This window comes from Brachyistius frenatus, unplaced genomic scaffold (assembly GCF_029030835.1).
Source record: "Brachyistius frenatus isolate BFR_SWC_R1_liver_20210118 unplaced genomic scaffold, ASM2903083v1 Contig_53, whole genome shotgun sequence".
NCBI lineage: Eukaryota > Metazoa > Chordata > Actinopteri > Embiotocidae > Brachyistius > Brachyistius frenatus.
In genome coordinates, this window is record NW_027210652.1 from 2,213,738 (window position 1) to 2,227,500 (window position 13,763).

The 13,763-nt window shown below is 39.6% G+C and overlaps 1 protein-coding gene across 1 annotated transcript in view; it reads right to left on the minus strand.

Annotated features, from left to right (window-relative positions):
- Positions 1–8,646: 8,646 nt before the first annotated feature.
- cnnm2b (cyclin and CBS domain divalent metal cation transport mediator 2b) overlaps positions 8,647–13,763 on the minus strand; it is a 34,780-nt gene continuing 29,663 nt past the window's right edge. The window contains exons 5-8 of the mRNA XM_069704986.1: positions 12,945–13,038; positions 11,979–12,041; positions 9,782–9,960; positions 8,647–9,342 (exon numbers count right to left, since the gene is read on the minus strand). Of these exons, the coding sequence (XP_069561087.1) occupies positions 9,061–9,342; positions 9,782–9,960; positions 11,979–12,041; positions 12,945–13,038 (618 nt within the window). The 3' untranslated portion in view covers positions 8,647–9,060. The remainder of the gene's footprint in view (positions 9,343–9,781; positions 9,961–11,978; positions 12,042–12,944; positions 13,039–13,763) is intronic.

The following is a 13,763-nucleotide window of genomic DNA, read 5'->3' on the forward strand; positions in this document are numbered from 1 at the left end:
ATATATCAATACTGTATGCACACAACACACACACACACACACACACACACACACACACACACACACACACACACACACACACACACACACACACACACACACTGGAGATTTCTTAAGGAAAGTCTAAAGGACCAGTAGCAGAAGAGATCACATGACTGTCAGGAGAGTGTGTGCATGCCTGGTCCTCGTAACAAAACAACACTTTTATGAGCTTCATTTAAAAAAAAAAAAAAAAAGAAGATACATAATGTTTTTTTTAATTAATTTGATTTCTATATCATTTTATCCACCAGACAGACTGAGAGCAAACGTCACACACTATCTTTAATTATTTTTTATGAGCCGACCTGCTGGTGGATGAGATAGTTGTAGTCGCGCTCACACTTTAATCCATCAGATATGCTCACTATACTGTCATTTTAACTGTAAAAAAAAAACTAAAAACTAAAAAAAAAAATCGCTGACAGAGTACAATATGCACATTATAATCAAAGGAAAGAGTTTGATATCGGTGCCGATAAGAGATGCACGTCTTCAAAAACAGACTTTTATTTTTTCATGCAACACGGGAACAACATTCAGCTTCTGTTTTGTTTCATTTTCTCATCACTGTGGAGCTGTAACTTGTGTGTAGAGAGTGTGTGTTCATGTGTGTGTATCTGCCAAAGTAGACTCCCTCAGACTGTAGCGTCCTCGGCGACGGCCGGCGAGGATCCGTCGTCCTAAACTGACGCACAGGAGAGCTGAAGCACAATGACACGATGCATTTCTCGTTTGAAGCGTAGTTGAGAGTTCGTGTTGTGCTACATGACTCGGGCGGGGGGGAGGCTGTTGAGCTGATATTTTGTTACCAAGCAACAATGAGGACATGAGTACTGTATCTGTATTTTATCTTTAGTCTCTATGACAACCCTGACCTACAGTAGTGTTTCTGTAAATAGCTGTAAGGTGAATGGTGTTCACGGTTTAACATGGCTAACATGCAGTATTCTCCTCAGCTTGGTCGTTTTGGAAGTGGAGTCTTTGCTATTTCCGAGGATTTTATTTTGAAAGCGGGAGGTTGTACAGTACGAGCTGAGTTTTGCCCATTTCAAGCAACTTAAAGATGAGTGAAGTGATTTTTGTAACAGGAGCATGAAAGTGGCCTCGGTATGCAAAGAAATGAGGCTCAGTTCAGGAGGTCGAACTGCCTTCAGCTGGCTCTTCATGTGTGTACAGTCTTCTCCTGTTGGGCCTCTTAACACTGTGACGTGAGCATTTCATTATAGTGTCGGTTCCTCCTGTTCACAGACTTGCTGTCGACTTTGCATTTACTTAGATGGTTATGACAGAAAAAAGCTTTTTGAACTTGAAGCGCGTACAAATTTCACTTCAAGTCTTTCAGATTTTATTTATGACATTAGGAATTCACAAATATAAATAAGCTGAATCAAAGTTAAACAAAACATCTTTGCGCATTTTTCCACATCCATTTCCCTTTTTATTATGACCTTACTTTCAATAACTCAGAAAGTTTGTCCACCTGTTAAGTATTTGTTTGAGGTCTCAATCGCACTCGTTTCATGTCATCGTGTCATCGCGCCGTCTTGTTCTGCGACGGCATCGCCTTGTAAAATTTGCACCATCCAAGTTTATTGAATAATTTGATCTAAATTTAGTTAGAAAGTTGGCTAATGACCAAACAACCTACCAGCTGTCATCAGATTCTGATGTATGTCACAATGCCCTGAGCAGCAGGAGGAAGTTTGTGACGTCACTTTTTCAGTTAAACCCCCGCCCCTTCAAACTAGTAAAAAAAAAAGAAAGGGTCCAGAGAAACATGAGTTTGATCACCAAAACGGTTCATATTTTGTCAGCAAACGGTTCATGTTGAGAAGCTGATGGAGAAAATAAGTTTTCAGGGCCTTTAACCGCAGCGTCGCCGATATCGGAGCGATGATGATGACTTATGGTTTCCTTTTTTAACATTCTCTGTTTTCTGTATGTCAAACTTCCTCACCTTTATATCAAGTCTAGACATGTTGCATCAGTCTTGTAAGTGTTGGATCGGCCTCTTGACTTAGGCCACAAAAGGGAAGGAACATGCCGTCTACTTTTTTACATAATTTTTAGTTTTGGATTGATGTGGACTGGACAGAGGTGAATGTGTTTAACTAGGACGATTCATTGGATGAAAGTTTGTTGGACACTGAGAAAGATATTAGAGCCGTTTATGTTATTTTTCTTTTTTCTTTTTTACAAATGAAATATTTGTATTTTCTTTCCTGATGTTTTGTTTCTTGACTGTAGAGTAACTGGATACGCTACATGAGGCAGCTGCATTGCTAAATGGGTGATAGTTGACTGTCTTTTGCATAAATTGCATACGCATGTGAAAATAACAAGAATATCTGTTGTGCCACGGCGGTTAAGGTAGCATCGGTTTTACTTCTGTGAACTGCATCATTTTTAGGAAAAGCTTTTCTGACATTTTTCAGAGTAGTTTACACAGAGGAGAAAAAAACAACTGCAAACCTGTAAAAAATATCTTAAAAATGAAGGGAAATGTGAATAGCATGTTAAGTACCATAACTAATATGTCACTTGTGATCAACACCATAGGGTTATTATTTTTCTAAGCTAGTGTTTTTAAATGGTCTTGGTTTACAGAACTGTAAATAGACCTTTCCATTTCCTTTTTTTTTATCATTTTCTTTTTAAAAATAACTTTTCTTTGTTGATTTTTATACAGTTCCACAGGAGTCTGTCACTCAGACTTTGAACTAACGCCAGCCTGGTGAACAGGTAACCGTGCTTTAGAAGATTATTATCCATTGTTGTAATGCCCAAAATGCACCTGCATTTAGAGGTGCAAAAAATACAGCCACCGTTTATTTTGTAAACTATGATAATCTTTTGTTTTTATGCATATCAATTTATGTTCTTCCAGACAGTGTTTTGTTTGTTTGTTTCCAGAAATTATTCTTCAGACTGTACATTGAGGTAAATTACATAAAAATGTAGAATAAAGATAGTTTGTAATATTTTGTTGTTCTTCTTTTATTTATAAATGTGCTAAGCGGTTATTGATCATGTCATTAAATCTAAAATTACTTAAAAATGGATGCAGCCCTGAAAAGCAATATGAACTGAAATGATAGATGTCTTTATGTGACGCATACATTACTGCTGCATCTAATAATGAGACCAATTCTTGTTGCATGCTTCTTGAGATACACCTCTAACTTTATTTCTGGACATCTGAATGAAATAGTTTCAGCAGCACATACTTTGGGCTTTTTTTTGTCTCAACAGTGTGATTTTCATACATTTGATAATAACTTAAGCTTTAATAATAATAAAATGCATGCTTAAAGACTTAAAAACCTAATCTAAGTCTAACAAGCCCATCTGAAATTCAAAGTTATGCTTCCAACAACATTAACAAAGATATGACAGTAAACATGATTAATAGGCTGCAATGATGTGACAATATTCATGGAGAAAACCTTTCAGACAAATTTTAGCCAGGAAAAGTATAGACTTCAAATCATGTATCATCATTAATGAAGCTGAAAAAGAAGATGACTTGTTTTTTTAAAGAGCAGGTTTAAACAGATCTTCTGCTTTGGGCGTCTTTACAGGTGCGCCATATTTTGGTTGGTCGACAAACCGCCAAAACACCTGTTGCTGCCCATTTGCTGTTGGAGCAGCCCATCTGCGCGGGGGGGTTATACTGTTCCATTTAGGCTCCCTGCGCAATGCAGTGAGACAGGTACAGGAAGTGCTATAGTAATCAACCCCCCCCGTCCCTCCCCTTTGAGTGGAACAGTCCATCCACGCCCGAGTTCAGGCGGGAAAATCAAATCAAGACGGAAAGACGTTGATGTCGATAATTAATCCAAAATACAAATAGATGAAGTCCCAGAAAGAAGGAAAAGGAAAGCGGAACACGTCGGAGAGATAATTAAAAAATAATACTACTGTGGTTGGCGTTGCGAAATGTTTTAAGTTAAGAAATGTATTAAAAGATAGTAACGTGCCAGTTCAAACGTTTAAGGTTAGCTGCAGTTATAATGTCGGCGGCTGATGGAGGAACAGAAGGACGCTGTTGAACAGGAGCAGGAGGAGCGAGGCTCCATCAGGATGGAGCGACCAGGGAGGAGGCGAGGAGGCCGCTGCCGAGAAGGAGGAGACCAGGCGACCTCTCGGGTAAGACCGCTGGTCGTGACGGAGCTAACGAAGCTAACTGGGCAGTGATGAGAAGTGAGATGTTCACATCATATTTCACATTTTCTTTTAATGTGTTTGGAGCACAAATGACATCTCGACGTCTTCCTCTTTCTTCTGGTTGTATGATGGTGAAGTGTCCCAACCTTTGTCTTCCTTCAGCCTATATATATAGATATATATTTCTGAAGATATATATATCTATATAATATATTGAATATATATATATATATAACTGAGTGTATATATATTCTATCCTATATATCTATATATATAGATATATATACAGATATATATACAGATATATATATATATATATATATATATCTATATCTATATATATATATATCTATATATATATATATATATATATATATATATCTCTATATATATAGATATATATATATATCTCTATATATATGGAGTAAAAGATTCAGTCAGACATTTGGGAATTATAATCACGAAAGGATGAGAAGATGATGATAAATGACAATTTGGACCCAGTAATTGCTATTAAATTGAATTTATGTCTCTATAGCAGAATACTACTTCGTCCTTTTATGTTTTCACCTCCCTTTATTTAAAAACACAAGTCCTCTGGTTTAGACGGGCTGCTTTTTAACTTTATATGGAAAAATGAGCCACACAAGGTTCACAAAAAACCCAAGAGATTATGTTTATTTTTCTAAACAACTAATTTCTAAACGTTTTGGACTTTTTCGTCAGTCCACTGTACAATCAAAATCACCTGCATCAATTTTTTATTTTTAAAGATCCAGATAGCATGTGGTATATTATCTCTACCTGTTTAAAACAGGTAGGTGGTCTTTATATATATCTGGTTTTTATTTATTTATGTGCCCTTATGCTGTCGGTAAACGTCCTATCAAACTCTCCAACTTTCCACCTTTTATGTGTCGTCCCATCTATATAAGAACAGATATTCTTGTAATCTAACATCTGCTTTTAGCTCCTGGTCATAGCAGACCAATTATTTCTGTATCAAGGGTCCTCGGTGGGTGCAGTGAAGGGTGGGTTGGCTTATGGTTTAAAAACAATGCATTTGCGCATAAATTTGGACTTTTATCATTACAGTATTTCATTAAAAAAAAAATCACTAAAACTGGTAAAACAAGGCAAATAGTGAATAGATTTGAATTGCAGGTTTTTTTTCCTCCTCCATAATCAGCACTCAAAATATATATTTTTCTGTTCATTTAGCTTATTTGCTGTGAAAAAAACAACACTTGGATGCGGTGCAGAAGTGTTATATAATGGGGGAAACCATGCTAACTGTGTTTTCTATTGCTTATAAACCCAACTTTTAATTTTTAAGAGGAAAATTGTCTTGGTACTTGATTCAAAAGTTACATGCAGTCACTTTAACTCTGGTCTGTAGTAAAAAGTGTGTTTGTTGGTGTGAGCAGACCACGAGCCTCAGAGGAAAACATTGAGAAGCAGCAGAGCTTTACATTTAGTACACCGAGCCACCTGTCTTGTCTGTTAATCATTCACTTTTTTTATTAAACCACCAGCTGGAGGAGGCAAAGGGAATGTTGTCTTCAGGTAGAAGAAGCATTATGCACAGCGCACGGGTTCAGTAGCAGCATTGGGATGGACAAAAGACCAGTTAAACACAGGCCTGCAAAGCATTCACATAGTCGGAGAACGATGATCTGTGTTGAGCAGAGGATGGAGTGTGTAAGAGGGGAAAATAAAGACAGTATATATATGTGAATATTTAAATAACCCAATCACAGCTGATGCTTTCCCCCCAGTTTGTCCTGGTGTGCATGTTTGAGTTGTCATGTTCTCCCATCAGGCACTGAGAACCACAGGCTTGTAAAGCAGAGTTTGAATGTCACAATTTTACAGTCTGAATCATTGCTTTATCTCTGGAGTGATTGTCCCTGCAGAGCAGATGAAGTCTGCTGCATAGGAGCACTTTCAAGTAAACAAGAAACAACAGCCAACACAGCTGCAAACAATGCAGATTTACTCTGTGTCTGGTTATACAACAGGGACGCCCCTCCTGGTTGAACAGATGGAAGGGCTGTTTGTCCATGTGTGCAGATTTCAGAGGCTGTTTTACACACACGCGCGTACGCACACACACACACACACACACGCACACACGCACACACACACACACACGCACACACACACACAGGCACACACGCACACATACAGTGAAATACATGAGGAAACAGCTACCACCAGTGGTTACAATCTGCAACTGAATGTTAGGACAGATTTCAGCTTTAAGACACTTTTATGTTGCCTGTAAAGCGGCAAGCAAACTGCCAGCATACAGTACATATCATGTTAATGAACAGGCCTGAAAGTGGAATCAAAATAACTTTATAGTTTAAAATCTACTCTTCTATATATATCTCTATATAGATATATAGATAGATATATCTATATATATATATATATATGAAATAAACAGAATTATTCTCGTCTAAGACTCATGTAGCTTTAGGAACAATTTCCAGCACACATACAGCATCTTAAAACTCATTCCTGTCTTTATGAGGTAAAATAACGAGGGCAAGAAACTACTAAAAAAAAAAAAAACTAGAAGAAATTTTGAAAAATTATTCACTTTCTTGTCAAGAGTTACTGCAGATAAGAAGATAGATATCAATCTCATGTCTGTATGCTCATTGTGAACTTGAGGAAGGGAAAGCAGGTCAACGGCTAATCTTTTACTGTTGGTTTTTTCTGTGGATTTAACAAACAAGATGCAAACTAACTGTCAAAAAAGTTGTGGTTTTTATAGGGAGTTATGTTCCTTCCTGGGGGAATAAATGAGATATTTTGGATTGATGTACAGCCATAATAGACATGAGACTGGCATTAATCTTCTCGTCTTAACTCAACAAGAAAGTGAATAAATCCATTCCCCAAAATGTCAAACTATTCTTTAATTGTTTGTCCTTGAAATAGTGAAATAAACACACACAGCTACAGTGCATCTAAGATAAAAGGAAAACAATATAAATATTTGTCTTTAATAGCAGCCACCATTTGCAAAGGATATTTTTAGATTCTGATCTGAATTAACTTAAGAATTATTAAACTTAGGTTATAATCTACAATATGTGGGGAACCAAAAAAAGTACCGTCTAGTCTCTTTCATGTTCTCTGTTATCCAACAAAATAAACCTTGGTGAGCTCTACGACCAGGCTGCACACATGCAAGTAACACATTCAGCAAAGAAAAACAACAACACATTCAGCAGTGGAAAAACATAGCTGTGTATCATTCATGGACACGTTTAATGTCGAGGTTGCTTTTTGTGACGTTGATGATGCTCAACATGTTAGATGAGGTCATTAATACTGTGCAATTATCAAGTTTGATTATGCGTAAAATTGAAAAAAACAACAAACAAACAAAAAAAAAAACATAACCTCCACATGCATAGATGCTATGTTGGCACTTTTTCGTACACATATCCCCCCCACCCCCAACCCCCAACCCCCTCACCCCCTCCCAGAACTACACTGTGGTAACAGGTCAAGGCATCGTAACGCCTATATGAACACTAGTGGACGTGTTTGAGGTCAAAGGATGCAAAAACAGAAAAGCGACAGGGGAAGAGAGACGGACTTAAGCACAATTTTGCTCATAGATGGCTGCAGTCTGAAATCTTTCAAAAACAAATATACATACAGTACATACATACAAATATATCTGTCAATTTATAATACAGTCAATTTTGTTTATTTATAATCATCTCTTAAATAAATTGCGGTTCATTGCACTTTGTTAAAATAATTAATTATATGATTTCTCTTAAAGGCAAAAGTGTGATTTTTTTTGTGTTTTTTTTTTTCTTTCTTCTTTTTTTTTTTTAAAAGGTGAAAAAGATAGTGTACCATAAGCCTGATTTAGGGTAATAGTAAAAATAACAAGATCTGTAATATACATACTGTATCTGTAAAAGACCCTCACCTCCTCATATACATGAATGGATGTTCATATATGTAGCATGTTCTTTTTGATATGACACCTCATGCCTGCCAGTTTATGTCATATCATGTCTCCACGCATACATATATACATACAATATTATAAAATAAATAAATACAGGAAAACATTCTTGGTTCGTGGTTTAACGGTCCTTTCAAAGCGGTTTTTGGTGCAGTCTTTGACTAACCGTTGCTCTCTGCGTGTTTGGGTTTGAGTCCTTGCTGATGGGATCAACAGTCACCTGAGCCTCCCTGAAAGATGCACCGCTGGGGGAGTTTTATTTGTTTTTGTGTGGGAAAGTGAACGTGTTTGAATATGTGTGCAATGTAAGAAGAGGAATGGGGGGGGACCAAAGTCTTTGGCCTGAGGAGAAAGTACAGCGAGCGTTGTGTTGTTGTGTGTGTGTGTGTGTGTGTGTGTGTGTGTGTGTGTGTGTGTGTGTGTGTGTGTGTGTGTGTGTGTGTGTGTGTGTGTGTGTGTGTGTGTGTGTGTGTGTGCGTGCGTGTGCGTGTGCGTGTGCGTGCACTCTTGCCGTCCTCTAGTCCAAGTCACCGCTATGAAAGTGTCAGATTGTCCCAAAGAAGAAGCTCAGTCACAGGAACTGTCCGGGTCCACCCTCCGTTAGAGGGTGGAGTACAGCAGGGATTCTGACAGCGTTCGGGTGGGGTTGTTCAGGGTGACGCAGCACCTGTCTTCCCCACAGCCCCTCCATGAAAGGGTCTCACTGACTGACTGACTGGGGGCTACTGGTTGGAGCAGAACCCTCACTCCACGCCTCCCGACTTTCCCTCATCTCCATCTACGCCGCTGCTCCGTGTGTGTCCACAAGACAGGGTGGAGGATCTGGGTCTCCACGAGGTCGGTAGGGGCTAGATGGGTACCTCGTTGTGGGCGCTGTGGTTGCTCCTGCTCAGGCCCACACAGTTCTGCTGCTGGTTGAGCAGGTGGGACGTCTCGTTGGCCACCGCGACGGCCACCGCGGGGGCGGTGCTAGCGGCGCTGGCCACGGTGGTGACGACGGCTGGCGTCTCCACGCCGTCGTGAAGCTCTGTCAGCGTGAGCTCGATCTTGGTAAACTCGCTGTCTGTCGACTGGGGAGTTTTGTCCATCCGCGACGCCATCACGGCGTTCTGGTACTGTTGGCGTGTTACCTAGGAAACGGTGACGATGGTGTCAGGTTAAATGTCACAACAGTAAGCGGTTTGTGTTGTTGTTTATGGTAGACAGCCGGTAAGTCTGTAAACTCTCTATATGGAGAGCTGACATTGATTTTATTAAATACTTGACATCTAATGAAACAATCAGAAGCCTCAATGAAATCAGTTGTGTATCCCTCCCACTAAACACAGGAAACAGGGTTACTTGTTACACAGCTTTTTAAATGGTCATAAAGCAATTACCGAACTGACATTTTAAACCAATCAGATAATCTGTTTTTTATATTTTATGTCACTCGGGTAACTGGGACAGTAAAAAGGTGGTAATAAAAGATTTTAGTTATGAACAAAGTGGTAAATCAAAGCTTAACCTCTGAATAAACGCATGAGCCTCAGCCCAAGTTATTTTCTGCTCACCTGTGTGTGTTCTCACCTTTATATACTGCAGGTCTGAGCGTGCTCTGACCGAGTAATCAGGTACGTAGATATGCAGGAAGGAGTTGAGCTGGTTGTTGCTGCTGCCCAGAGTCGGCGTGATGGCGTCGATACGATCACTCCTGTTCAGAGAGTCCGAGTGGTTCAGTCCAAACGGCCGTGGAGGAGATTTATTCTCTGTGAGGGGAAAGAGTGCAACAAGATGTTTGAGAGTCTGACTGAGTCTAGATAACGAGTATATGATCTGGATCTTTAGAATCAGTCACACTTTCTACTGTTGCTTAAAGTTATTTCTTAAAGGGAAGTCTTACTGAAAAGCTCCTGGAAAGATGCAACAGTTTTGTACGGGTTTGCAAAAGTATTTCTGAAGATATGCAACCCTTTCAGGGACTCAAGAACTTAAAGGAAGTAAAAGCTTCCACTTGTTGAGTTGGTTTCATCTTTGCTCCAATGGACTGAACGTAGTTCCATGAGGCAAATGAGACCAGTTAGGTGTGGTATTGTTTTGACTCGAATTACTGAGGGAATTCAATAAGACTCAGTCTGTGCAAAATCAAGATCAACACTGCGTGTGATGATTTCTTACAGACAGAAGAGTGACGAGCGTAAACAGTTAACTTGATCTTATTTGGCTGGGAGAATTGATAACTCTCATTTTATAGTAATATATTTGGTAATGAGGGTGAGGTGTCAGTCATCCAGCACCAATCATAGACATTTCTACTGCTGTAATCTAATATACTGTCCTTTAAAGTTTATAGTACTATTGATTCATATTGGTTTCGTGTCCGTTTAGATGTTCTCTGTCTGTCTGTGCAATAATGCAAATAATTACAGTTTTAAAGTTATGTACATTTTCTATTTTGTAACTTTTCGGGTTTGAATCGTTATGAGGACAATAACTCACTATGAATTTTCTCTGCAACCAGCTGAGCTTCTCAGCAGCACTTAAGATCCTCTGTATTGGTGACATTTGTCCAGGTCAAGTGTTAGATATTTGCACAGATGCTTGCTGTGACGTATGGAAATCTCATTTCTACGTAAATCTTTCAGCGCGGGGAGGTTCGTATAGCAGGTAATGAGTCGGTGATCTCCACTGATGCTGCCTCCTTCTATGTGCTACCACATACAAGACTTGTTCTGTTTTTTTTGTTTTTTTTTGTAATTTTTAATTAAAGCCAGATTATGTTTTCCACTTCTTAAAGAAGCCTAGTGAAAATCACACACAACAAAGTGGAAACGGCTTGTCCAACGCTAATGCCACTACGCTGACTGGAATGTATGTAATCCCAAATTGGAATATATGTGTGTGTGTGTGTGTGTGTGGGGGGGGGGGGGGGGCAGATGGAGCGCAGTGGGCCAAAGACCTGGCATGTGAACTCTTGTGGATTAGTACTCCACTTTTTCGGGGCTGCAGGGGCCGGGTCAAAACAAAAAAATATAACAATGGTGGCGTGTAAAAAAAAAAAAAGAAATACACAACACATAATGCATTAATGTACGTGTAAGGTGTGGACAACACGGCTCAAAAAAACATACCAAAAACATGTGAAGAGGTGCACTGCAGGCCGCTGCTACAGACAGAACCAGAATGTTTTTGTTCAACAGCATTTCCGGATACATGTTGGGTGTGTTTGTGTTCAAGGCAGCGCCGTCTTGTAGTTATGTGTGGAATGTGTGTGAGGTCTGCGTACATGGGCCTGTGCATGTGAACATGTGTATACGTGCATGTCTTTGTATATGCACTCAGCGGTGTCCGGCAGGGGGCTGTAGCTGTAGGTCTTGTTTATGTAGTCGGGGGTTAAAGGTTAGGGGCGAGAGGGGCGGAGCCTAGTTCTGCTCTGGGGCCTCCAGTCTCCAACACCATTCAGCCACTTGACTAATGGCTCAGGGGATGAGGGTGTTAAGTCTCAGTCTGAACCCGTTTTCCTCTCTCCCTCTTTGTCCTTCACTAACACGCATACATTTACAGTAAATGCTGCATCGACACTTTCTTGCTCACAAAGTCACACGAAGCAAAAAAGTTCGGTGAGGATCGAAGTGCTTAAACACACTCGTACGTTTAGACAACGTATGGAGGTTAAACTCTGAAGATTTTCTTGTTAATTTCAATCAAACATTGTTTTTCCAATTTGTACATTACATGAGTGGAGTGGATGGTGTGGTGGGTGTAGAGACAGAAAAGGCCACTGTACCTGGAGATCCTGCTAATGATTCAGTCCTACTCACTGCAAATGTACGAGACAGGGACAGAGGCACTTGAGAGAGATGAGGGGGGACAAAAGTAACATGGAAAGAGAGGAGAGTCTGTCAAAGTGGAGAAATAAATCCACAAAAACACAAATAATAACCTTGGATTAAATACAGTAGAGCAACGTATCAAAGTGTTTTATTGCTGCTAAAGGATGAATTGTGGTGCTGTTGTGTCTGATCTGACTGATGGGGACAGGAAGGTTATTCTACTGTTTCACCAGTAGGTGTCTCTCAGCTCCCACCACCCAAGCGAATCAGAATAGTTTTGAAAAGCTGAGAATAGTACTGCAGTTTATGAATGAACTGAGGATCACTAGTGATGCTCTCTCATGATGTTATGATGACTCTTTACTGTAAGTACAATCTAAGTAGGACTGGCAGTGGTTGGGTTTTTGATACCTGCACAAAAGCAATTCTTAACTTTTTGGAATATGAAATGAAGCTTTTTTCTTCTTTTTTTTTTAAACTTTTCATTGTAAAAATTATAAAAGGATCAAAGCAAGCATTCAATGCCAGGTTTAAGGGTTCAACATAACATTTTTTCCCCACTCGGCCAGCAGGTGAGAGTTTTACTGGCCCCTTGTATATTTTCACCGGCCTGGTAGCCAAAGAATTCAAATAATGAGCCTTACTCCATAACTTTGTTGATTTATTATACATAAAATGTGCAATAGTGATGTTCCCTTTAAGATTTGTACGTTCATGATATTAGAACAGAATTCATGCGGATATCATTTTTGGTAATAAACTCAATTTTTTTGGGGTCAAGAACTGAGACGCCGCTCAGATCTCAGTGTTTCCCGGGTTAAGAATTTACTTGTGGTGGCAGATGGTGCTACATGGGACGGATGCGTGTACCTGGACTTGTGCAGTTTACAGTGGCAGGTAGTCAGAGAGGGAGATGTTACCTGGTGAGGCTGTCAGCGCCATCATCCCATAGAAGGAGAACGGTCCCGCTTCAAACTTCATCCCCTCTTTTCCTGCCTCCACCTCCACTTTCCCCTGTGAAGCCAAGTCCAGAAGAACAAAGTGTTACTTTAAAAACAAACAAACAAACAAACATTCTACTTTATATACAGGCAATACAATTAAAACTACTGACAGGTGACGTATGAAGTATAATACAGCAGCCCAGCCATTAATCTTCCCTTCATAAGGATTATGATGTGCAGTTGATTGAGAAACCTGTATTGGGTTATATGAGATGCAACTGGACTGTTGTAGATTACCGATTGCTGCACCTGTCAGTTTTAATGTTGAACATCATTATTAAACCAAAAACAATTTTCTTTAATGATTCATTTCTCCTCCTTTCTATATTATAAATCTTTTACTGCACTTACTTGTCTAACATACTCCCAGTTATTGAATTGTCTCTGGATGTTTGAGTTCAGGTGTTTCATTGGATCAGTTACAGTATATTCCTTTCAGCCTTTCTGCCTTGGATTTCTGCTACAGCTTTGCACTTTGCAATTCCACTCGCCCTGTTCAAAATCTTTTGATTCTTTTCCTGCTCAAATATATTTATTCATCCTGCCCGTGAGTTTAGAACAAATCCACCTCTCCCTCCCTCTTTCCTCCCCTTTTTACTACTTGAAGAAAATCCGTTCTCTGTTTAATAGCTCCCAATCTGCTCCTAAGCCTGGTCTGAAGGGCAGTGACCCTACACTTGTCCACACCGGACCTCATTTGATCCGGAGCTAATATACCTGTAGACTCAGAGGAAT